Below are 27,105 nucleotides of genomic sequence, written 5' to 3' on the forward strand. Positions count from 1 at the left end.
GGCGGTTGCATTGTACCGTAGTCAATTTCAGTGGCAGAATTTCGACTTGTTAAAGTGGCTACCCCACCGGACAGCACCATTTTACAGGAATATTCATACCCACAATTTTGTTGAAAATGCTCTCAGAATGCACCTAACTGAAAGTAAGTCTTCAAAATTAATTTTCTGGGGGAGGCCCCCCCAGACCCGCCGGCCGTCAACACCTCCCCTTTTAAAATTCCTGACTACGCTACTCTCTTGCACTGTCAATATTTTGCCCCTCCCATTGTTGAAGGTCTGGCGGCGCCACTGCGTCGCGACACATCAGGTAAACATTTCATGGACTGCTTTGACTGCTTTCCGTTTCGCACCACTTGGTGGATGGAATAGTTCAGGGATAACAACAAACGTGCTTGACGTCACAATAGGACAAATAGTCCTTGTGAATTGTGATACTGCTCACTGCTGTGTTGTAGCCAGTAGACAAGTCAAGTCAATTTATTTTGTTTTAACAGCGCCATATACCGTATTTAACAAACAATCAGAGTAAATGTAATTATCAAAACAAGCCTACTTGTATATAATCTCATTTTAGGACAGGCGATAAACGAGCAAACGACTTGTGTCAGTGGTTTGAAGACTTTACAAGTATAGCTTTGGGAGAGAAATAATTTTACAATACCATAAACAGATGTCTGTTTGGAAAAAGTGTAACTGCCAGGTCAAAAGATTTCCACAATCAAACACATGCAAGTTCTTGGGCACCCTAGAAATGTTCTGAACTCTTCACAAACATTATCCCAAACTTGGGTACAATATACCACCTTTTCAACGCTCCTGATGATGGACTAGGCAGGCCTCTATGTTTTCAATTTTGTCATGTAGATAACCTCTCCAATACAAAAGTTCAGTCTACCTTAGTCTACTACAGTTGTAACAATTTATCAGTTGGTCTACCCAGTATCAATGGTTGACAAAAGAAGACAAGACCTAGAAAGGTTACATGCATTAATACTTTGGGCAGTAAGGTATAATACATGTCAGTGGCTAGCACTCCCACTATGCCATAAAACCTACGGTAGGCTACTGTACTACACATTCAAAAACCTAAAGCATGGCCACAAAGACCCATACCTTTTGATTAATTTGTTTCTGGCTAGGCTTATATGTGTGAACATGTATATAATTAACAGCTGACTAATGTCAGAAATAATTCTATTTCTTGATAACGTTTTTTATGTAGTTATATATGTGATGCAGGCTAGAATTATATACTTGTAAGGTTGCTTCTATTGGAGATTGAAACGATGTCATGCTAAGAGAACTTTGTACATATTTTTTTAAGTCTCATGTTTTGATCTTGTGACTGCAATGACACTGCCAGCTTTGCTTAATTTTTGTTGTTGTGTTATGGTTTTGTTTCATGTTGAAGCAAAATTTAGTCCTGTCAGTTATCTGAACAACCAATTATTACATGAAAAGCGTCAATCAAGTCATGATGAAAAAAAAATGCACAATTTTCAAGATGGGAAAGAGGATCAATCTTGTGGGAAACACCTTCACTACAATGATGATGGCTCAGTGAATATTAATCTTCGGTTTGACCACCTGCATGTTGATAGAGTAAGTCAATAGCCTATCCGAAAGAGATAAACATTTTTTAATGCGTTTGATTTTTATTTTGTTGAGTAATAGTTTGTTGGACCTCAAAATGTTGTGAAATCTGAAGTCCAACCTTGGCTTTCATGGAGGCCAACATGTATGGCTAGGACTCACAACATTAATTTTGTGTCCTGTCAGCTCTAAGTAGCATATTATATTCAATTATCCATAGGAAGTGGATTGGTATGATGGCAAGAAACCATTTTGAGAATTAATTTTGTTGTCTGACTAATGCCCATTGCGTTTAATCGTACAAGGTATTCAAATTGATATCTTCAATTGTTTTTGTCATCATCATATTGTTAAACAACCCACATTATTGTTTTGAATGTTTTTTTATATAGGGTATATTGGGGTAATTCCGGACATGGGGTAATTCCGGACAGCCTGGGGTAATTCCTGTTCTAATCGTATTATCATCATCATAATCCATCGTCGGTTTATTCCCCACTAGTGGGGGTGGCCGATTGTTTCCACGCAGCAATTGTTTTAATCCCTTTTCTCCATTTCACCCTGTCCCTTGCATCTTCCTCCTTCAGTCCGACTTTTTTAAATTCATCCTTCACTTGTTGTTTCCACGTTCTTCTTGGACGACCGCGTTTCCTTTTCCCATCCACCTTTAGCTCTAGTGCCTTTCTAAGAAAACTTCCTCCCTCCTTATCACATGTCCATACCATCTTACTCCATTTGCCCTTGCCAGTTGGTCTATGGTCTCTCTCATCTCTAGCATATCCAACAATTCTTCAGTCCTTTTTTCCCTTCTCGTTTTCACCTCGTATTTTATTTCAAAACAGAAGTATAAAGAATAAATGCACATGTAAATACAAAATAACAAAGTAAGTAAACAACACAACGCAAACAAAATACATTAATGCGTTCATAAAGTGACTTCCCCAGTCCGAGGATAAAAAAAACATTCAAACACAATCTTTTTCAGAGTGAGCAAAATGTTCCTTTTTTATATATATAATAATTTAGCTTTTGAGCGCCAAATGTGGTGAAATACTGAAAAAATAAAGTTTCTGTGCTGTCCGGAATTACCTGTAACGGTAAGGTTACGGGGAAATTCCGTTTTTTGCATTAAAAGCGTGCATGTCCGGAATTACCCTACATACGGGGTAATTCCGGACAGTTAGGCACTGGAAATGTAGGCCTCATCTTGTGGCCATTTTAAAATATTTTTAGAAAATTGCTGTAGCATACTATTAACATACATAGGCGTCGATTTTTTCTTAGAAGAGAGGAATTCTGGGTGGGCAAGAGTTTTCAAACAGATTTCATTGAATGTGTGTTTGCAAATTCGCAATGGTTCAGTCTTCGAAATAAGCATATTTTTACTTCGGCAAAAACGTTGCCGAGGCCAAACGGCAAAATTTGAAATTGCCTCGGCAATTACTGTGAATATTTATTAGGAAAAGATTGTACTAAAACATGTAAAACGAGAAGAGAAAAATATACTAGAATAGTCTATTACGAACGCATTGTTTGATTTATTGTGGTGTAATAATACCAAAAGTAGTGATAAAGCGAGCAACGCGATACGCACGCTGTTACGGTAATTCACGTTAAAAAACTCACCGGAAGGGGAAAGTAAGTTAATTTTGGGTTGATTCAACGTTCGAGTCAGCACAAATCGATTTAATTTTTCCGGCGGGTTATATTGCGTAACAACAATGCCCAATAAGAAATTTACGTTTGTTTTACATTAATTCGACATCTAGCGATGTTGAATTATCATAAAATAACATGAATTACTCAACCAGGTACAGGTAACATATTAATAGGTCCCTGCGAAAGATCGCCTCGATTTACGTAAGCTTATAAGCCAACATAATTTCGGCTTAATTGGGACACTGCGAGCAACACAAAGTCTGTTTGATGAACTAGTCAGAATCGGTATCATCAGATGCTGTATCAGCTGGACGAGATAACGGAAAGCGAGGCGCAACAAGGAGTAGATGCTTACAATAATTTGACGTCTACTGGAGTTAAATCAATGCAAATAGCAGGCCTTGAAACAACTTTTTTTTTCCAGCGGCCAAACGTGTCCGACTGAAGCAAGCTGTTCGGCGGTAGGCACTTTAACATTACCCACTGGTCGAAGAGGTACGCAATCATGCGTGACATGTTCAATCAATATTTGTGTTTTAGTCACAATTTCGACTTGTTAAAGTGGCTACCATTAAGATCCTTCTTGCACTCAGTTCAGTTGCAGAATAAAAAATAGTATTAGCAGAGGGGGGGAATCGAACCCACGAAATCGAAATTACTATACTCCTCTGCCCTAACCATTAGGCAACGGTGGTTGTGGTGAAGCATTCAGTTAAATTTCTTTGTATCAAAATTTTTGATCAGAATATCACGTCACGAGTCACATGACTGAAATCAGCTGAATCGCGAATAAACATGTCACGCATGGTTGCGTACCTCTTCGACCAGTGGGTAATGTTAAAGTGCCTACCCTGTTCGGCGGCCAATCACAAGCACATGGCGGCCATCGGAACTTCGACACACATTTTTACTTCAGCAGAAGCGAAAAATATACTAGAGTAGTCTATCACGACCGCACTGTTTGATTTGTTGTGATGTAATAATGCCAAAAGTAGCGATAAAGCGAGCTACAAAACACGCACGTGGCACGCTGTTGCAGGAATTCACGTTAAATAACTCACGGGAAAAAGTAAGTTAAATTTGGGTTGATTCAACGTTCGAGTCAGCACAAATCGATTTAATTTTTCCGCTCGGTTATATTGCGTAACAACAATGTCCAATAAGAAAGTTACGTTTGTTTTACATTAATTCGACATCTAGCAACGTTGAATTATCATAAAATAACGTCAATTGCTCAACCAGATAGGCTACAGGTAACAAATTAATAGCTCCCTGCGAGAAGATTGCCTCGATTTACGTATACACTAACACAGGGATGGCGAACCTTTTTTAGTGCATGGGTCACAAAAGAGACCTTAATCCTTGAAAAAGCAAACGTGGGTCATACATTTAATTACATGTTAATGCGAAACTACATGTTAATGCGAATCTTGCTGCTGCATCTTCTCTGCAAGTCTTATTAATTATCCTTGGTTGGTAATCCGTAGTTTTTAGCTTCACACATGCAGCACTCATATCTGAGCTGAGACGATTCCGTGTGCTTGATTCAATTGTATAAAATTCTTGTGCGAAAATAAAGATTCGCATGAATATGAAGAACCAAACAACGTTAACAGAGCTATTGCCAATCTTTTTATAGTTTCAAACGAATTTGGCAGGGAGTTCCACTCTGTAAGAATTATATTTTCAGCATGGTTTTCAACAGCAGGAAAGTCACAGCCATCCATATCCGTTTTCATTTCAATTTTTTGTAGGAGATGATTTAAGTCTACAAATTTTGTTTTCCAAACTGCACTTTCTTGAAAGTCTATCATTTCCAAGTTGTAAAGACGAAGCCATTCGAAGTTTGATAATTCAAGATTTTTAAATTGATGCATGCGGGAAAAGAATGAACTGCAATGTAGTATCTAGCTTTCGGAACTGTGTAAACCTTTCTGACATTACATTTTTGGCCTCTTTCGTCAGTAAAACATACTTGTTGAGTGCAGTTTGCTTTTGTTCATAAGTTAAATTGGTGCTGGTAAACTGCTTCAACAACTGAGGAAAATAATTTCAGCTGACCTTGTTCAAGGTCTACATAAAAAATAGCGAGTTTCTTCTCAAATGCTTTAATGTGCCCAAACATGGATAATACAATATTTCCACAGCTTTGCAATTTAGTATTTAACTTATTGTAATGCATTGTGAAATCAGCGAAAAAATGTAAATCATCCAACCACGTACTTTCGCTTAACTGTGGATATTTTTGATTTTTTTCAGCTAAAAAAAGTTGTACTTCTTCCAACAATTCGCTTTAATTTGCTTTAGTTGTGTCAGACTGCTATATGGCAATTAGGTACGCTACTAGATTAAAATAGGGTGGGGCCTTATTACAAATATTTAGTGAAACATTTCTTCTTTGCTGAAATATTTGTTTAAATTTTATTATTTAAAAAAAGACAAGTGGGTCACTGAAAATCTGTGATGGGTCACTTCGTGACCCGCGGGTCAGTGGTTCGCCATCCCTGCACTAACATAATTTCGGCACAATTGGGATACTGCGAACAACACAAAGTCTGTTTGATAAAGAACTAGCTGTCAGAATCGGAATCATCAGATGCTGTATCGGAGCACGAGGTTGTCGCGTCATCACTGGAATCAGACACATCAAGAGGCTCATAGCTTGGCTGTAAATCTATACCGTCTTTGCCGTTCGCAATGAAGCGTCCACGTTTTGCGGCTTTCGGGCTTTGATACCACTCCACAGGCCTCTTTTTTTTTCATAAAGATCAATCAGGGTGTTGACTAGGGAATAAATCTATGCTGTGCCATAACGACTGGGAGGAATGTTTAACCCTAACATTACAAGCGCTCGTGTGGCTTCGGCATTTTCATTGCCGACGCTAATGCGCCATTTGCCGACGCTAATTTTGAAGACTGAATTTATCGCATTAATAAAGTGTATTGTGGGGTCACTTGCATCCAGCTTATCGTCAGACATCAGCTGCTTGATCACTCAATAATGTTAACAATTCAAGCATAATACAGGGTGTATTGTGATTTATCGAGTGCTTTAACTCTTTTCTAGTCCTTTGTGATTATAAGTGGCAAAGTACTACTACTTTATTTACAAGGCCGCTTGTGTAAAATTTTCTCGGAACTTCATGGCGGACAAATGCGGCCGACGGAAGGGCGAGACCCGGCAGACAAAATGTCGGTTTTTGTAGGTTAATCGCGGCGATGGCCGCCTTCAGTTTCGAGGCCTGAATTATAGGGTGATATTTTTATAAAAGATTCTCCCAGCTGGGCACGTGTCTAAGCGCCGGCGAAGTAGGAAGTAACCCAAATAAAACATCCAGCAATAGTAAGATTGAATCAACATTCTAGTCTGGTGTAGTCTAAGAAAATTATTTTTTTCTTGTAATCTTGTGGTCCTTACAATCACCTCGGCAATTGCCGACGCTAATTTCGAAAAGTGTGGTTAGTCTTTCTCACAAAGACTGTGTTTAGCGTCGCTGCAGCAATTAAGCTTTAATAGATTGGATGTTTTCTTTCTTGCATCTTGCGATCTTATGAGCGCTGCTAAACTAAACAAACTTCTTTTATGTTTTCCTTTGCGACCTAAAAAGCGCGTGACTCGTGGCCTGTTATCTTTAAAGTGGCGCCTTCGGATTTGCCGCATTTGTAAAAGCGATTGTTTTTAGTACGTCTTTAGTTTGTATCGGTTATTTTATTGTCATGTTCATTATGATGTCATATTCACATTCCCTTACGCTGACCGGGAACTGAAGTTTGATTGTGACGTAACGAAAGTGAGACCATTCGGAGAAAAGATCAAATTGCCGACGCAAATTTGGAGAAAAGATCAAACGTGGCTTTCTCTCACCAGGAATTGCCAGCTGTGGCAGTTGCCGTAGTAACAACAATGCAGTGCGTACCGCCGTTTTTCCACGCAGCGTTGTTACGGAATTGCTTTGTTCTGTCGGATACCTAGCGAGAGACATAGCGTAAAACAAGAAGTTGCGCTGCAGTTGGTTGGATAGTCCAGCGTTTAAGAAAAACGGAAATCATTGTAACGAACACTTCATAAGTGGCATGAAAACAGGGTGGGCGAAACATATTTTGCCCACCCTCGTTTCACGGCAGGGTGGGCGTCGCCCACCCTATTTCGACGCCTATGTTAACATATATGCGTAAATGTCTTAAATTTGCATTGGGGTCGATTTAAAAGCAACACGTGAGCAATGGTAATCCGAAAACGGAAATTCTGTCCGGAATTACCCCGTTATGTAGTAGTAGTCCAGTTTTTATCCGGTGATGTCCCCGTTACCGAGGGTGGCCGGATTCACCTCCAAGTGCCGCAATCGTCTTCACACCCTGCCTCCACATCGATCTGTCTAACGCGTCCTCTCTTGTCAAGCCCACCTTGCTGCTTTCTTCCTCAACTTGCTTTTTCCATGTTTTCTTTGGTCCATGTTTTCTTTGGTTATGCCCTACAATTTTCGGAGTACGATAATATGCTAATTTTTCTTAAGCTTGAAATTCTATTTTGTTACCGTAGTACAAATTAAAAATCTTTGCATATGAGGTCACAACAAGTTTTCTCATGTTGTCTACAATAATTTCTACAATATTTCACAATAATGTCTACAATATTTTGGGCATTAACTTTACAGCACCACTACATTATGTCACTCTAAGTATCAGCTTTTTTCATGTTGGGTAATGTTACTTGATTTTTCTTGTGGTTTCTCAGAAAGTTCTGTTTCAATCTTTTTAAAAATGAATATAGTTTCAATCTGAAGCATGTTCAAACCAAATATTTCTGAACAAAATTTAATTTGATGTGAAATGTTAATTTAGTTTTAAAATCCCAGTAACTCTTGTGCTTGGAATGCTGGAATCGTTGAACACAGACACTAGACCAGTAGCTCTTAAACTGGGAGCATGCCCCCCTTAGGGGGCGTGTGAGGCTCACAAGGGGGCGCAAGAAATTGAAAAACTCTGCATGAATTATGACTAAACATGTCTTCACAGCTACGCTGGATAGTTGATTGTTAAAGATGAAACTTTGTGTTACAGTGGCACAGTGTTTGTAGAGCGTGTTGTTGTCACATCTCGCATTCTTTGTGATGTTTTAGACGTTGCTAAATGTTTGCGCGACACCTTAACTGTCGTAACACAACGGCTTGCTGACATAGCAGCCTCGAGCTTTAGTCGTAATAATAATAGCAACGACTGACCAACAAGTGACAGAGGCTAGAAGTACAACAGTATCCCCAACTCTACAATAGTACCATGCGTAAACTATTGTTTTAATTTTAGCATTGATTTAATTAGGTTTATTTTTAATTCATCAGTTCTATTGACATAAAATAAGTTGGGAAAAAGAGAAAGTATGACAAAAATTATCTAAAGTTTGGCTTCATAGATGCCATAGTAAATGACCAAGTTGTACCACAATGCGTCATATATTTTTAAAATCTGAGTAACGACAGTTTGAGACCAACTCGTTCGCAGCATAATCTTGAAAAAAAAAACAGCTTGACCACCAAAGTAAACCTTTAGCTTTTTCCCAATGCAAGAAAGACTCTTAAAAAATGAAGATTGCAAGTAGCAAGTGCTTTCGCCAAGCGTCTTCGGCGAAAGTTGTAGAAGCGTCTTTCCGAATTTGGCATCGTCGAGTTTGCTTACCACGTGGACAGTTTCGAAGCCCTTAATAATTTAAATCTGCTTCTGCAGGGCAAGAATACTAATCGCATCAAAGACTATGATGCCATCCATGCTTTTATAAAAAAAACTCGGGCTGTGGCATCGTCTAGTTCAAAAGGAAACACAGCTTCATTTTCCAACCTTGATACTGTCCTTGAGAAAAACTAAATTGAACTGAAAGGCAAGCTTAAGTTCGAAGTGGAGTGCCACATTCAACTTTGGAAATAAGAATTTGAACGCTATTTTCCAGACTTGGGTGACACCGAACTGCCAGAATGGCAGATGACAAGGCATCCCTTTCACGGAATGGCCCGTTTTGGCGAGTCCGATTCGGAGTTCCCTATTCGGAGACAGCCTTTTTAGGAGAGTTCCCTATTCGGAGATTTTTTGAAATTTTTTTTTGAAAATTATCGGGTGCCGTAGCCTAATTATCATTGCCGTTTTTACATCGTTTTAAGGTCGCTAAACGTTGAAATCGTGCAGAAAAAAATAGAAAATTATCGGGTATCGTAGCCTATTTATCATTGCCGTTTTTACATCGCTTCAACGTCGCTAAACGTTGAAATCGTGCAGAGAAAATAAAAATAAAATGTTTGAACAATTTAATGAAAATTTGTCATGTCAGTTCAGTTGAGTTGTTTTTATTTGTGACCATCATATCAAAAACAATACACGTCAACATAGCAAAGGTCGAGAAAAAGGTAGAAGCGACGAAACGCAAAGGTTAAAACGTGCTTGTGACCGAAGTAAGTGATTGAGTTGAAAGAAATTTGGCACGGCCGCAACACCTTCAGAAAAGTTTAAGATATAAAGGGAAAATAAAAAAAGAAGATGTTACAAAAAAAAAATCATGTTTATGTTTATAAGTTAGTACTTTTGAATAGTTAAAATGATTACCGGTAGTTTGGATCAACAAATGTGTGGCCTACAGCTTGGATTGAAAGGAAATTATCGGGTACCGTACCGTAGCCTAGTTATCCCGACCAGTAAAAATTTGTTCCAAGAACCCAGTTAGCCTAACAGTCCATTTTTACATTGTAGTAACAGATAACCAAATGTGTGGCCTATTGTTTTAACGTCGCTAAACGTTGAAATACCGTAGCCTAGTTATCCCGACCAGCAGAAATTGCCGTTTCTACATCGTTTTAACGTCGCTACTGACTAGGATACGCATACTAGGATATTCCACAATATCGTTTCTTTTATAGTTGAAATTATCGAAGCTTTAGATGAGTGGGGTTTAGACCTAACCACTGAGATCTTAAATCATATTTATGACACCGTAAAGACCCTAGTGATATGGTATGTTCCATATTCATAACTTTACCAAAGAAAACCGGAGCAACAGAATGCTCACTCCACAGAACAACTAGCCTTGTGAATCACCTAACAAACATCTTACTCCGAATCATGATGATGAGATTGAGACCAAAACTACAATCAGAAATTTCAACAGCACAGTTTTTATTTGTTCCAGACAAAGGGACCACAAAAAGAATTTTTACATTAAAAATGATAACAGAGAGATGTATGTCTGATTATTCTGTTTATTTAGAGAATTTTGTATTTTATTCCACAATATCGTTTCTTTTGCATTCTTGCATTTTATCCAGTGTTTACCTTTGAGTGCCTTCCCAGATGGCAAAATTCGTCATTTTTACATTGATTTAAGGCAGTGGCTATTTGACCGGCTCCGGTCTTTGAATCTGAAACAGTATTTGACCGGCCATGACGTCACTACATAAGCACTTTTTTCTTTCAAAGCAAAAGACGATAAGTGCCTTAAGTTTTAAATTCAACACGTTTTCTACAACTGAGTCCGTGGCGCATCCGTAACGTCTCGGTCTGCCATTCTACAGGGAATGAGTTCGATACTGTCCGGAAGCGTTCTCTTTTTTTTTTTTTTTTAACTACAAAAGGATACAAACTGATATGAATGAATCAACAAGTGAATAAAAAAGTTTCAAAACGAATTAAAAAAGTTTTTTCTAGTCTTTATTTTTAACAAATTCTTTTCATTTCTTAGCACAAATTCTCTGAAAAAATCACACCTTCTAATAGGCTGTAAGATTACGTTTCGCTGAAGTCCGAGTTAAAAATTAAATCCAGTCTCATTGTCGCACAACAATCAGTCAAGTTTCAAATCATCATCTCAACCAACCCTTCAAGACAATCTTCCACTTTCACTTTACTACGCTACGCTGAAGAGGTCGGGAGATCGAAACACTGGCCTTTGTCCGTAGTTGCTTTTCATAATGTCAAACATTCTTTTTGGGTCAATAATGTCTTTTTAGATATTACTTTTAAAGAAATAAAAAGGAGTCAAAAGGCATGTAAATTTCACTCTGTGTGGAGCTACATGTACTTGAGAGGTTAACTGTTATTCTTTTATAATAAAAGTAATTTGCGTTCTTCTGGTGACTATTTACTAGGTTACCTCCTGATGTTAAAGATGATAACTAGCTTTTGTATTTCCGACGTTTCGTCAGTCAGCACGACTGACTTTATCAAGGTGGCTAAAACAGGTTAACACAACCTGTTCAGCAACGATGGCACAACACAAAAACGTACTGATAAAATGAATAAAGTAAGCAGCAAGAATCAGAATTAAAACACGCAACAAGATACCTAGAGGTTAAACTGAATGCAGTGAATGCCTAAAACCAGTAGGCTGCTTTCCAACAGAATGCAGTGAATGCCTAAAACCAGTAGTTTTAGGCATTCACTGCATTCAGTTTAACCTCTAGGTATCTTGTTGCGTGTTTTAATTCTGATTCTTGCTGCTTACTTTATTCATTTTATCAGTACGTTTTTGTGTTGTGCCATCGTTGCTGAACAGGTTGTGTTAACCTGTTTTAGCCACCTTGATAAAGTCAGTCGTGCTGACTGACGAAACGTCGGAAATACAAAAGCTAGTTATCATCTTTAACATCAGGAGGTAACCTAGTAAATAGTCACCAGAAGAACGCAAATTACTTTTATTATAAAATGCCTGGTGAACAGTCTCTCTCTGTTTTTGTTATTCTTTTATTCACAAATTAAAAAAACTTAACTTTATTACTCACATTTGGAAAGTTTTAAAAAAATGGGCTGTAGGCTACTCAAATTAAAAATTGACGACAAAAATGCACTTTGGGTCAAAATTTAGTTAAAAAAAAAAAAAAAAAAGAACGCTTCCGGATAGTATCGAACTTATTCCCTCTAGCATGGCAGCCCGAGACGTCACGTATGCGCCACGGACTCAGTTGAAGAAAAGGTGTTGAATTTAAAACTTTAATGCGCTTATCGTCTTTTGCTTTGAAAGAGAAAAAGAAAAAAGTGCTTATGTAGTGACGTCATGACCGGTCAAATAGTGTTTCAGATTCAAAGACCGGAGCCGGTCAAATAGCCACTGCCTTGATTTAACGTCTGCAGACGTTCGAATCAATGTAAAAATGATAAATTTTGTAGTCTGGGTTCGTTCAAAATATGTGTTTTACATCAAAACAACAGTTTTCATGATTAACAATAGGGGTTAATGAGATAAAGTCTCAGCGAAAACGTGTCAACTAAAAAAAGACAGTAGCCAAATAGCGTTTGCTATAAAAGATGAAGTTAAAACCTAAGTGGCAGTTTAGAGTAAACCTATAATTTTTAAATAATTAATTTTTAAAATTAATAATAATTATAATACTAATAATTTAAAAAAAAAATTCAAAAAATCTCCAAATAGGAACTCTCTGAAAAAGGCTGTCTCCGAATAGGGAACTCTCCGAATCGGACTCGCCGAATCGGACTCTCCGAATAGTAGCAGACCCTCCCTTTCATCTAAATGAGAAAATTCTTCCCAACAATTTACAAGAGGAATTCTTGAAGCTAAAATGAAATTCTACTGTAAGGGACAATCTTGAAGCAATGCCACTAGCAGATTTCTGGGAGAAATATGTGCACAGTTCAGTTGTTTTTTTTTTATTTCTGACCATCATATCAAAAACAATACACGTCAACATAGCAAAGGTTGAGAAAAAGGTAGAAGTGACAAAACACATACATTAAAACGTGCATGTGACCGAAGTAAGTTATTGAGTTGTAAGAAATTTGGCACGGTTGCAACACCTTCACAAAAATTTAAGATATAAAGGGAAAATAAAAAAAGTGCACATTTACAAGAGTATGTGGCTATATGCAGTGGCTATATGCACACTTCTTCCATTTTCATCCACTTACTTGTGTAAAAATGGTTTTTCTACTCTCGTGAACATAAAGACAAAATCTAGAAACAAATTTGAATGTGAAGCCGATCTGAGATGTGCATTACCTACTATAATCTCCATATTAAACATTTGGTATCCACAAAAAGTTACATCCTTTGCATTAATGCAACTTACAACGAATTACTCTTCTGATTAATGTTTTTTAATTTTGTTAGAATTGTAAAAGGGAGGCGTGTCTCAAAAAGTTTAAGAACCACTGCACTAGACAGTGCTAACACTTTATGTGCAGGTCTCGAAATTCGTTTTTGTTGACGGCGTACAAACGTGTTCGGTCTGAGCAGCTATCTCGGTGGACAAGTTAAGTCTTACGGCGGACACACCAGATTTAACTTTAATCGTCATGCTTAATCACTTTATCTTGATCATTCTTCATCATTTGAGAACTATAGCTACGGTTTAGAAGGCTTTTTTAAATTTCAGCAAAGTCACTCTGAAAGGCTTTCATCAGACCAACGACGTGCGCTTGAAGAGTCAAAGCGCCGCCGTGTAGCTGCTTAATACACCGCATAACCGATTAACTTCCACCGAACGAGGTCATGTGGCTTTTTGCGTCACAATGCTCTGGGCACGAGTCAGAAAACTTCTACACTAGCGAGACTATTTTCTGCTGTGCAAAGTTTCACAGGCCTTTTTCTTTAGGTTTTCCCTGGACGTTTTCTTTCTTACTGTAATACCAAAACTTAACAAATTTTGTAACCAACCTTACCTTATCAATATTACTCGGAGATCAAAGCCAGACATTGTGGCATAAGACTTGAACTAAGTTGCACGAATGCTGAATGCGTGTGATTAGTGTAGAAGTACGTACTCCCGTCGAGTCTTAGCGAAGAATGCACCTTTGCTACGCTGATACAATGTCATCAATTGTTGATGCAAGGTAAAAATCGAAAGTTTTCCTGCTTGAATAAAGGCTAAGGGATACAGCATTCACATTTTCTTGATGCGCGCTGGAAATAATATTCTCGCAACAATTGTTCGACTGATCGTGCTATGCAATGACGCTTTGTATCACTAGTTCCTGTGTTATTTCTCGGCGGACAAATATGACCGATCTAGATGGTAGGCTACTTCCCGTGGACATCACATGCTGTGACAGCCGAAATGGCCCGTTTAGGCGAGGCCGATTCGGCAAGGTCGATTCGGCGAGTGCCCTGTTCGGCGAGAGCTCTTTTTGGCGAGTTCCCTATTCCGCAATTTTTTGAATTTTTTTTTTAAATTATCGGGTACCATAGCCTAATTATCATTGCTGTTTTAGGGTTTGAGGTAAGGTGTTAGGGTTAGAGATTGGGGGTAAGGTTAGGGTTGGGGGTTAGGGTCTTATTTTAACGTTTAGCGTCGTTAAAACGATGCAAAAGCGGCAATGATAATTAGGCTACGGTACCCAATAATTTTAAAAAAAAATTTCAAAAAATCGCCAAATAGGGCACTCGCCGAATTGGACTAGCCGAATTGGACTCGCCGAATAGTAACAGACTCGTGACGGCAGACATGTCCGCGTGAATTTTGAGGTCTGCATGTGTGTAGCATTTCATCATACTCTTATAAAGTTTATTTAATGCTTTAAATCCGACTTCAAAAGTGTCATCATCAACTTCAAAAGTAAAAAATAAGCTTTGATTTTTTATAGGCTATACAATTTTTGTTATTTTGGTGTCGTTAGAAGTCAACCATGTTTTCGGTTACAAAATACTGCGGATTTGTTGTGAACACTCCTGTGGCTAACTGCTACAGAACTGCAACATTGACTTCATTGAGAAAGTTTTCCCGTAATTACTCTCCATACGCTGCACTATGCCAATCTCGTGTGAATAAATCTAGTTTGAGTGTTAGAAAAAAATTGTGTTTATTAGGCGTACTGACTGAGAAAATGTTAAGCAAAGCAATGTAACACAATTTTAAGAGTACGGTATGTGTGAAGATTGTGACATAGGACACATATTTATTTCATGCGAGTAAACATGGTAATGCAATGTCTTAAAATAAAACTGTAATTTGCTTTTTTGTTTTTGTTAATTTTATTACTCTAATTTGAGTAATCCGAAACACTCTATATTATATGATAATCTTCATTTATCTAAAGAAAGAATGTGATTGTTTGTTCTTGCTCTGAGGATGTCCAACATCCAACATGATTGCGAGTTAGGCTACTCTTTAAATTTTCACCTGAAGACTTGGCCACAAACTTGCAAAATCACATTAAATGAACTAGCCTACCAACCTGCTAATTGCACAAATTCCGAGTCATATAGTGCTGAAACCTTCCAATATTTGCAACTCCCAAACAAGGTCATCACAAGTCTACAGAAGATCCTCAAAACTGACAACCATGATGCCAATCAGCATGTGTGTGCACTGCAGTGTGCACTGATAATTGTTGTTCTACTTGCTCGCAGTTCCACTCATGAATAACATGATGGTGACATGAAAAAGCAAACAAATGAGATATAAATTGAATCATATTATTCAGTAGGCTATTTAGAATTTGAATTGACCCAGATTCAATATTCTGAACTGCCAATTATTTGTAGCTGCCAATTTAGTGTTTTTCATAACTTCCTGATATGATTAAAATTTTTGATTCGGTGATTTATCTCTGTGTTTAACACTTTATTTTTTACAGGATGATTTGTACATGTGCACTGCAATTGAAGTTCCATATCATAATTCAGAAAGTTTTATCAGTAAGTGCTTACTGCTTATGCTATGCCGCTAATAGTGAAAACTTTTTGTTCCATTTCTTTAAAACCAAATGTGATTGCAACTTGAACAAGAGTCACATCTAAGTATGTTTGTCTTTGTTTTGTGCAGTAAAATCAGCAAAATCATGTTTTTTCACTTTGCTATAGTTTTACCATGTTTTCCTTAGCCAAGTTTGTACCACATGCTTCGATGTCCTCAACACACCACATGTTAGTATATGGGTGCAACCGACCCGGCAGGCAAGACAAAGCAATGTGGTGAGTTGAAATCAATACACCTTCTGTGTTTAATAGATGCTTTTACAACTGACAAGTTCTTCCTTTTGTGATGTATAAGTCAATCGTGGTGATAATGGAGTAGTTGGTGTACAAACTATGAGTTGTAGTATTAGTATAAAGTATGAGTGTTTATTGCATATATATGCAGACAGTGTACAGCGTTTTGGCCTCCTCAGTGCAGTAGGTACACTGGGTATGGCCACGGAGATAAGATATATACCTCCGTGTGACGTTTTCCCATTTGTGGAACCCAAGCTACAAAAATGGTACTACCGCCAACTTTGCCAAAGTGCTCAAGCAGTGAGTGAGCTTTGCGCAATGCACGGCAAGGTGCCTCTAATAAAGTGCTCAATCGGCATAAACCAAGAGCGTCTATAACTGCAGACAGTGCACACCGTCTCGGCTTCCCAGCCTCCTCAGTGCAGTAGGTACACTGAATTCGGCTACAGTGGTATCTGTTGTAAAGTCCCATTTTTAAACTAAAGGCATAATTCAGCTGTGGTGACATTTGGCTGTTGTGACACTTTTTCAAGGGTCCTTTCAGGTGCCATTAGTATAGGAGAGTTTTACTGTACAGTATATGTAACTGCAGGCAGTGGTACACCGTTTCGGCGTAAAGGCCTCGTATATACGGCATTGCAATTTTTCAGGCTGACTTTGTGAAGATTTACATTCTGCTTATTCAATCAGAGTATTGAACCCATGTCTACCGTTTCAGAATAAGAGGCAAACATTAAATTCCAGTGATAAGTTAGTTCTGGAAAAAGTTGTTTGTCTCATTGAAAACAGTATAATACACTATGCAGGCCACAGTATTCATTGTTATTGAGGTAGATATTGATTTCCACCTAAAACACTGTTTTTAGTCAAGCTCTTTGATACTAGTGATGCGATAACATTAGGTACCAGTAAAGCTCTATTTCGTGATTAGTTGTTGATTTTAAGGCACTGTGGTGGAATGTCTGATATTTGTGACGGACAACCAAAGGAGATCATGTATGCATGGGCTCGAGATGCCCCTCCACTTACTCTTCCTGAACGCATTGGCTACAGGTTGGATGTTATCATACTTGTTAGAACTTTTGGGCCACCACAAATTACGATGCATCCAGACAGCAAATCAGTCTCTTTTTACGTTGATTTAACGTCTGCAGCCATTGAGTCAATGTACAAAATGACCGATTTGCTGTTTGGGCAGTTTGATTTTTAATATTTTTGTTGCTAAGTTTCTATTTGTCTTGTGTCTTAGTTTATGGTGTTTCAGTTGTTAATTCTAAAAACTAACTTTCAGCATTGGTGGAAAGTCAAAAATAAAGTACCTGGTGGTTCAGATGCATTATGCTCATAAAGTTCCCTCTGGAAACTATGATTGTTCTGGCTTATCTATGATCGCCACACAACAGAGGTGCGTAGGTGTTTACGTTTCATTTCACACATAAGTACAATATCTTTATTCACTGTATTGTGAATAAAAATTCAAGTTGTTAAGGTAAATTAGTTCCATTTATTGATGCCCTTTGAAAAGTAGGTACGATCTATTTTCTCTTTGAAAAGACAGTGGAGTTTTAGAAGAGTGGCTAATATGGTCATTAAACGCCCCAAGCTAAAACCGTGTGTGTTTGGATTTTTTTCTTGAACATGTTTTAAAATGTTTCTCAATTTAAACCTTCTGCAAAAACAGGATGTCATGTAGCAAATAACTTCATTGCTTCTTTTGGGATGTTTTTATGTTACAAAATTTAAATAAGTCTATACATCGCCATTGTCATTTTCGTGTCATAACTATATCAATGCAAATATTTCTTCAAATAAATTGAAAAATAAGTTGTGTATCACGACATGATTGACTGATTGTATCACAACAAGCACTTACTTTGTTTTGAATTAGTAAACTCTGGAGATTTAGTGGTGGTCCCTTATGCTACGACGACGACGGCTAACATGTAATGTGTCCTATGCTGTAGTTTGTTAAAATGAGTTGTGGACAACAGTACGCAGAACCTCTGATGGCGACACTTCAAAGTTTGAAAAAGCGACGTGCGTCGAGTCACGTCGCACAAACCGACTGTCGATTGCGCAGTCATGCTTGTGATAGGTTTAAAAAGTTTCATAAAAGCAAAAGATAATCAGATAATGACATCGATTTGGACTCGTTTTAATTATTCGAATTGCCATTTTTAAATACCATCATGTTATTTTTGAACTTTTTTGTCGCCGTTTTAAGTTTTATGCTGTCATGCAGATAATTCGCTTTTTATTTCAACTTCGAATTGGTTTCATGATTTACTGAGATTTAGTTGCCATTTTATGATAGTCAACAGTTTGCATCATTATTTCTTCATATATTATATATAACATATGTATCCAATCCATCGCCTTTTGTCTTTTTGTGTGGCAAAACTACTAAGGCTAATTTTTCATGATATGAAGCATACAGTAAGTAACTAAGTATACATAAATTGCTTTGCATGTTGAATGACACAGTAATCCACGTCGTTATGTAGACAGGAATACTACGCCGGGGTAATGCTGCTAGGAGCATACTACATCGACATCCCCGCACATAGCGCCTTCACCAAGACCGACGTTAGTTGTGTGAACCCATCTTCTTCTGTGTTGAATGTCTTCGCGTTCCGTACACACGCTCATGATCTCGGTAAGTTTCCAGCGCTATGACTCTTCCCACAGTTAGATGTAGCGTATCATTTGTTTTATTTCTACTAAGAAGGTCCTCTCCAGCAGACTTACAAGCAGTTTTTTGTTTGTAGTTGTAATTAGTAAGTTTTGCAAAGTATTTAAACCCTGCTGGTGTTCATTTGGTTTAGAATTAGATGATGAGATTGAGCTGTGTATTCATTTGTTTTAAAATGTACAGAATTAGAAGGATGTGTTCAGAAAAATAACTGCGTTATTAATTAAAGCTGAATATAAGCAGTTTTCATGTGAAACAATGAAAACAGCATTTTGTACATTGTACGACAGTTGCTGTAGAATACGTAATATTACGTATTTGTCTAAAATCAAATATGCAAGGACCTTCAGCTGAAACAAATATCTGGCTGTGGAGTGTTTTCAACAACTTTGCATGGAGGTAGAATGACAGCCTACGGTTCTGGTGCAATCATGCTAATCATAAGCATATGATGCGTTTGTAAGATTGATAGACAATATATTATAATAGATATAACATACACTTAAAAATGACCCCGGAGAAACCAGCCGCGTCAAAATGTGTAAGACCCATCCATTCAATGTTATATCAATAATGTGGCTTCCGTGTGAAGTATAATACAGTTTGAAATACACAGAAATGATTCTGGGTAGCTTTTTTACATTATTGATTAAACAAACATGACAATTTTTCGATTTACTTTCCGGTCATGTTTCTTTATAAACACAACGCATCAGTTGTGACCTTCCACTGAGGATGTATCATGATTTTGGGTATTTCAATGTTCAAGCACAATGCACCCAGAAAGACGTTGAACCATGACGTTAAACCAATGTAGAAATCACAGACTTTGCTGTCTGGACAGCGCCGTTGCACACAGCCGGATACTTTGAAATCATAAAATATTGATCTCTCGCACATCCTTACATTGCCACGACGTGCGTTCCTTTGACGTAGCTTTGATGTGATGTAACGAAAAGTAAACGGTTTGAATGAAACCAGTTTTTCTTTTTCACAAACAAACGTTTAAAGCCAAGCATTAATAATTTATGACGTTGCGTTGACGTCATGGTGGTCCTGCGTGATCGGAAGACAACAACTATCGGCTTTGTGGCGATACAATAGATTCGGTGACGCGTGTGCACCTGGAGCAGTTCTATCCAAGAGCATAAACTTGCATTTGATGACTTTGTAGTTTTTACGTGAGGGCTACCGAGCAGTGACATGATCTGTTTGATTTACAGTCTAGACTTATTTTGTCATGAAAAGGCCACTACACAACTTGATCTATTTAACCTTTTTATTGTTTTTTACCTCGTGTGAAAATTGCCAATTATGGAAGCTTTTTTTTTACTCTATTTTACAACCGCTTGGTGTAATATACTGTATATGATTTTATTTGCTGCGCTATTGACGTTTTGCTTATATCATAATGCTAATAAATGTTCTGGCATGATGCAAAATATTCTTGATAAAAAAAAATTGATATGACTTGGCGACCACTGCAGACTGAGTAATTATGCATTGACCCTTTTATGCAACGATCTCTTTGACTTAACGATCCTGACCTTTTTTACTAGGCAAAGTGATAACGGGATACCGAGTTCGCGATGGAAATGTGACCATGATTGGAAAAGGAAACCCCCAATGGCCCCATGCATTTTTCCCTCGAGTTGGTGGCTCCATCCGCTTGCTGCCAGGCGATGATTTGTTGGCGAGATGCACGTTTGCCAGCAAACGTTCGACGCCTACTCATGCTGGGTATGTTTTCACCAATTCCGACTGACTAACTTGTACTTTAGTTGTACCGCCTCGCTCGGGTACATTAAGCACTTTTGTGTTTTTAACGGCATTTTTGTGTCACCCAACTGTTGTTTATGGAATACTGAACGGATCGAGCACTAGTATTGGCCATGGCCCATGTGTAGCTGGTATCACATACCCGAGATAAAGTTCGATAAAATGAAGCATGGATTGAAGCAAACATTTTTTATTGTTATAAAGCCGCTTTTTACTTAGGTTAGTTTTGTTGATCATCGAAAAGTAATTCAAGAAATGTGTAATTGACTTATTTGTAGATTCATTGATATTTTGTTACTAACAAGACTGGCCTGTCTAGAATGAGTGGAGCCGATGAAATGTGTAATTTCTACATGATGTACTACTCCGATACCCCTCCTAAAACCCTGCTGTCCTGTTGGGGCAATCATATCCCTGGAGCCACGCAACTATTCCCAGCCACAGCCAACGACCCTGCTCCTTATCCTGGTTATGCTGGTCAAGGTTAGTTATGATCATTGACATTGAATTCAATTGTTGTCTCTCGTTTCGATAAAATTGGTAGTTTTTTATTACTATTAGTAGTTAACCGTCCTGTGTTTTTGCATAGCGCATTAATTTAACCCCTCAGGTATGTGTTGTTCCCATCGCTTTATGCGACAGTTTCAACGCTTGGGTATATAGGCTCAATTGAAATCTATAGGCTCTATTGAAATATATAGGCTCTCCATCTTGCTTCAAAGAAGCACGGTCTTCATCCCAAAATACCAGGGTCAATACCAGTTGTCTGCAGTGACTCTCTATCGTTGGCATCTTCCATTTTCTTTTTGTCATGTCATCTTTCACGGTATCTTGAGACTTGAGAGCCAATCAGAAAAACGAATTTCGCTTCCATTTTTATAGGGTCTTTGGTGCGACCCATCACTGTATTGAACCCACCAACCTAAAACTTAGTAGAATTTTTTTTACTGAATAAGTCTTCGGCATTTCTTCACTGGTATTATTTCAGTTCCGATTATTTCACGCAGTTGTGAAATTGGATACGAATTTGTTAACATTTCAAAAAAAAAAGCTTAGTTACGAATCGAATTTTTCTTTTATTGGGCGCAGATGCTTTGTTATTGTTTTATCACGAACAGCTGTGAATCTCCATTTGTTAGTAGTTGAACGGATAAGTCACGTCGCTAATTAGCAAAACGATTGCTCACGTAAATTCTGTGATCTGTTTGTATATTCTGTAATTAGTGATCTGTTTCAAAGAAGCATCTTTAACTATTAAAAACGAATCACACTCAAAATCGGGATGCGTCGTACTCGTAGGCTACTGATATTGCATAGCATCGGGATTAAAAAAGAGCACACGAACCCGTTGGGTCGCGACAAGCTTTTATCAATGTAAAAGAGTTGCCATAAAAAAGCTGGAAGCCTTACGTTAATCCGCTAAGGCGGTACAGTTACATCACATATTCTATTTACCGGAGCGTTATAATTGTCACGGACTTGCACTTTACAGTCACTGTCCCAATCTGTAGTTGTATTTACCATTGACGGCTGGAATGTTTTTGTCACACGAATCATTCGTTTTCAGCATCTATAGAAGTGTTGGCTTCTGGCGAGGCAACAAAACCGAAGACGCCAGAAAGTCATCACCACCACCATCATGAGATTGAGTCCCCAAAGATGTCGTCACTTCCCAACCTCCCCACGCCGAAGATAGTGAGAATCCCTCCGAGTGAGACGACCCTAACACATCCAGGTATCTCCACTCTTGTTGTAGCACATTTTGTACATTACATTTGTCTCGCAGTTAAGTTACATCTGATGATGTACAATCAACACTCAACAATGGCATCTTGTGTTTATTGCAGAATTGGAAGCTGATTTACTCTGGCCTGATCCCTCGCACTCCCCAGTCCTCGGGCAGGTTGGGGGAGTGGCCGTTGATCAAAGTGGTCGTGTTCATGTGTTCCACCGAGCGTACAGAAGGTTAGTGTGCCCTGTCTTCTGCATAAGCACGTGAGAGTTTACGCTTTGAATCTGTCATCTCAATAAGTCTACGTTATGCAACTGCAGTCAAACAAAATGGTGTGCAAAATGTAAAATTTGTACGACCACCGCAAGAGATTGACATATGTGTCCGAAAGTAGCATTGCCATCGTTTAGCTTAGTCGGAAAATGGACAACTTTAATAAATCTCTTTCAGAATCAGAAGGGAAATGCTCGTCCCCTGAAATCAACTTACTTCATTAAAAATCAACCTGTGTAGATGAAAATGGTATTGTTCATTTGCATATCGATATCATAGGCATATCATTTGCATATCGATCAAGTTACCATGAGACTATTTGCACCAGTAGTCCAGTAACCGTTTCAATGTCACCTCGTTATATTCCGTGACGCAATCTTGTTTTATATTTTTTTTCTGTTCAGTTATCTATCGTCTATTTATGCACACGTCAAGTTTCTCATAGAAAATTGCACCGCAGAGTGATTCTGTTTTATTTTTGTTGATGTTGGTTCTGTTTTAAATCTTCGAAAAAAATTGTGCTGCTTTTGTGATGGTGGTTTTTGTGAAAATACTTTTATAGCATTAACGTTCTAGAATCTAGATAACGTTGTTTTTACATTCCATAGTTGGGGAGTTGACTCATTCATCCCATTTACCGACAACTTTGCTTATCCCGATTCTCCTATAAACAACCACACAGTGGCCGTGCTAGATCCGCATGATGGCGCTGTTGTCCACAGCTGGGGGAAGAATATGTTCTTCATGCCGCATGGTGTCACTGTTGACAATGATGGAAACATCTGGTTGACAGACGTCGGGATGCATCAGGTTTGCTACATATCGACACGTTGTTATTGACCAATCGCGTTATTCTATCCATTTCACTGTAGCGTCTCTAGTTTGGAGTTGTAGCAACAACATCGAAACATTTGACGTAGTGGCTGTGTGCCTTACTTCCACTTGGAATGGAAAGAAGGATTGTTTTAAATTCTGACGATGGCAATTGAATATGGGGTTGCGTCATCTTCAAGAATTTCCCGACATGTTTTCTACATAAATGGACGATCTGAAACCCCCATCAACACAGCGCGGCACTACCACATCTATCACATACAGGTTTTCAAGTTTCCATTGAACGGAGGAAAAACCTCTCTTTTGACTTTGGGCGAGAGGATGAAGCCTGGTAACGACGAAGAACACTTTTGCAAACCGACAGATGTTGCTGTGGATAGGGATGGTGTGTATCTTGGTTAGATGATTCATCAGCTTCCTTTAAAGTGCGTTTTATTGAACGAATCATAATATTGAATTGTTTAATTGCAGCTGCGTTGTTTTAACGTTAACAATTAAATCACTGTTACACCATCCCCTTATGTTTGTTGACGTGATAAAATCATTTCAGGCTCGATATACGTATCCGATGGCTACTGCAATGGTCGGATTGTGAAGTTTCATCCTGACGGAAGATTTGTGAAGAGCTGGGGAGAAGTTAAATCCGCATCGAGTTAGTACGGATGACATGAATAGCTTTGCAGGAAATAACTTGCATCGACGACGTAACATTTGCTAAACTTTCTTGTGTGTACCCTCAGGAGAAGGCCCCCCTCCCCCATTTTACTTCAGCGTCGTACACAGCATCGCGATTACTGGAGACGACGAAGTGTGCGCGGCTGATCGGGAAAACGGAAGGATCCAATGCTTCACCCTGGATGGGGGGTTGAGGAGGATGATCGAGCATCGCGATGAGATGGGATGGAACGTTTACGCAATCGCGTACAGCTCCTCTTACGGTGAGACGCAAGCGATTGTACGGCTTTCATGTTTATTATTATTTCACTGCGATACAACACGTTGTGACGTCACTGCAGGCACGTGTCGACGACAACCAGTGTTTATGTGTTGGACGGCAGCTTTATTTTGGAAAATGTTTGGTTGCAGGAGGCTTGTTGCACGCGATCAATGGCATTCCTTCCGTCGGGGTAAGGACCTCTGGTTTCACCATGCACAGTAAGACAGGCGCTTTGTTGACTCATTGGAAGCCATCGCCCGTTACCGACCTAACCAAGCCACATGATGTCGCTGTTTCGCCGGATGGAAAGCAGGTTCGTTTCGAGCAGTCTGTCGCTGTTAAGATTTCGTCCTGATGTCATTGCTTTCCTTTAATGTGCAATCATATTACTATTTGCGTTCACGCCGCCTAGGTTTGGACGAGTCTATGGACGCTTCTTTTTAATCATCTCTGTTTATAATGTAACAATTGCAGGTCTATGTGGGTCAGCTGATGGGAAAGAAACTTTATAAATTCAATGTCATCGTTGCTGGAGAAATCCCGCGAAAAGTTTCCAGTATTGACCAACAGAAAGAACGGATTGAAGACGATGGTGGTGTTGACAACGGTCGTCTTACCAACCACAATGAAACCGACAACATCCGCGGGAACGTCGAAAGCGTCACTCTTGGTTTTCGTCGTCATGGTGACATCATAGAAACAAATGAGATCAGCAGCACCATCGGTGATCGCCATGACAACCTCGTTACAGAAGTCGAGGCTGAGGTTAGTGAAACATGTTGATGGCGACTTGCCTAGTTGTGTTGGTGCGCAATACTCAAATGCTCCGTAGAAAATTCAACTATCTTTGTTGTTTATTATTTTTTTTGTCCCAGTTCCTAACAACTATCAACCGAAAGTTTTTTAGTTTATCGCACCAATTCCCTTCTCATTGCTTACAGACCCAGTCGTCGTTTACAATCGTACTCATCATTGTTTTAGCAACTGCTCCTCTTGTTGCCATGGTGATAGCTTGTTTAATTGTGAGGTCAAGAAAAAGAAGACTTCGGCAATATCAGGGTAGGTCATGATTTTCATAGGTTAGTGCGATTCAGTTTGAACTTTTCATAAATCGATGTGTACTTTTTCTTGATGAAGTTACGACAATGAATACCGACCAGGAAAGCTTACATTTCTTTTAAGAGTGTGTACTGTATTAATATTTGCTCTGGAACAAGCGTTTTTTTAGATTTGCTGAGTCATGATGACTACGAAGTTTATGAGGATAAAAAGCCAAGAAAAAACTTTAATATCGGCACATTTCTGGCTCAATCGAAGGAAGAAAAAAAAGGCTTTGCTCCGTGAGTACCCTCTGTTGTTGATCGTTTGTTTTTATTTTTATGCTGCTGTTCATTTTGCGTGCAAATTACACTCCCTGCTCTGTATACCAGATGAATTTGTGAGTAGGTTTCTTCGTTGAGATGTAGCTCCCGTTGTAAGTTGTTGCACCGAAATTGGTACAAGATAGACCTATGTGTTGTTAATCATTGGATTTGTACAAAACACCTCAGGAGTTATAACGCGATCGGCTTTTAAGTTAGCTAGTGCAAAGGGCATTATGGTGAAGTGGTTTGCTTAAGGGTGTGAGTTGTCGAGTTGGACATAGAAAGCCGGACCTTTCTATTTGAGCCAAGCAAGGTGTGGCAGGTGGCTCGTAATAACCACCAGTGGCAGCTCGTCTCAATAGGCTGCAGTCTACCCTCTTGAAATCGCTGAATGTCGTTATATAACATAACAGCATATTGTGTTATACAACATAACGTAAGTGCGCAATCCATTAGCAATGATGCTAATTACTAATCCTCGATAGTAAGTTTATAAGCTGTTTCAGTAAAACATTTTTGCAGCCCATTCATTAAAAATAGCCATGAAATGCCACTGTTAACCACCATCAATCACTATCGTTGCGGTTCTTGCCTGACAAACATTGATTCGTCGCAACGGTGTTGCTTGATTAATGATTATGTTCTGTCACTGATGATGTCATATTTGCACAGGTTGAAAAACGAAGTTAGTGACGATGATGCTGCTGATTCCGAAGACGAACTTTATTCGAATGCAATGACGCAAGAACGTTGATGTAAGTCCAGTTATTGAGCTTGCCTCTTTTGAACTATTCTGGTCTCGTGAGCTCATGTAACAAGCGGCAGCCCGGTTGTGTTTTGACTACAGTAGTCTACTTGCTGCGGTAGTGAAATTATTGACGTTCATTTAATCGTTTGTGTTTCAGATTGCCTACCTTGAGACTTTACGATGTCATCATATACTGTACTTGAAGTTCTGTTTTGTGTTAAAAGTTACAGTATCCGCTGACGCCCGCCTCGTCAAGGCCATTGCAGCGATGTAGCCCGTTCACTGTTACGTCACAATAGCTTGCATTTAACAAGATTTTATAAATTTTCAATGCTTCTTTAAATTTCTTATTTCTTGCCATCTCAAGATTTTATGGAAGCTTTTGTACTCGTCCATATTGCACTTTTTAGAACATCTTTCCATCTTTGAGCAATGCCAGTAAATGTTTATTTTGTCAAAATCATATTCCTTGCGTGACCGATCATAACGACTCGTGTTACTGTAGTTGTATTCATACGTATCTATGTGTTGTTAATAAATATCATTATGGTGTTATGTGCAATTGTGCGGAT

General features: G+C 38.6%; 1 protein-coding gene across 2 annotated transcripts; it reads left to right on the top strand.

The window, feature by feature from the left end:
• Positions 1–1,244: 1,244 nt before the first annotated feature.
• On the top strand, positions 1,245–27,105 carry LOC145771926 (peptidyl-glycine alpha-amidating monooxygenase B-like). 2 transcript variants are annotated; one of them, XM_082583693.1, is made up of 20 exons: positions 1,245–1,602; positions 15,817–15,877; positions 16,063–16,153; positions 17,120–17,227; positions 17,466–17,579; positions 18,679–18,830; positions 20,426–20,606; positions 20,965–21,128; positions 22,213–22,380; positions 22,493–22,610; positions 23,259–23,460; positions 23,749–23,881; positions 24,035–24,136; positions 24,225–24,422; positions 24,571–24,734; positions 24,896–25,186; positions 25,363–25,480; positions 25,650–25,761; positions 26,458–26,540; positions 26,691–27,105. In XM_082583693.1, exons 1-19 carry the CDS (start codon positions 1,351–1,353, stop codon positions 26,537–26,539), a joined length of 2,811 nt encoding a protein of 936 aa, XP_082439819.1. In that variant the 5' UTR covers positions 1,245–1,350; the 3' UTR covers position 26,540; positions 26,691–27,105. The 2 variants fall into 2 exon arrangements, with proteins under 2 accessions (XP_082439819.1, XP_082439820.1); XM_082583694.1 differs by having other exon boundaries at positions 23,749–23,869.

Source organism: Aplidium turbinatum, chromosome 6 (assembly GCF_918807975.1).
Source record: "Aplidium turbinatum chromosome 6, kaAplTurb1.1, whole genome shotgun sequence".
In the NCBI taxonomy this organism is placed as follows: domain Eukaryota; kingdom Metazoa; phylum Chordata; class Ascidiacea; order Aplousobranchia; family Polyclinidae; genus Aplidium; species Aplidium turbinatum.

Bases quoted from the DNA above. Each gene is read 5' to 3' on its own strand.
- LOC145771926 (XM_082583693.1), top strand. From the start codon at position 1,351: ATGACACTGCCAGCTTTGCTTAATTTTTGTTGTTGTGTTATGGTTTTG. The intron at 17,228-17,465 runs GTTGGATGTTAT...ACTAACTTTCAG, and splicing joins CCTGAACGCATTGGCTACAG to CATTGGTGGAAAGTCAAAAA. The intron at 25,762-26,457 runs GTGAGTACCCTC...ATATTTGCACAG, and splicing joins GAAAAAAAAGGCTTTGCTCC to GTTGAAAAACGAAGTTAGTG.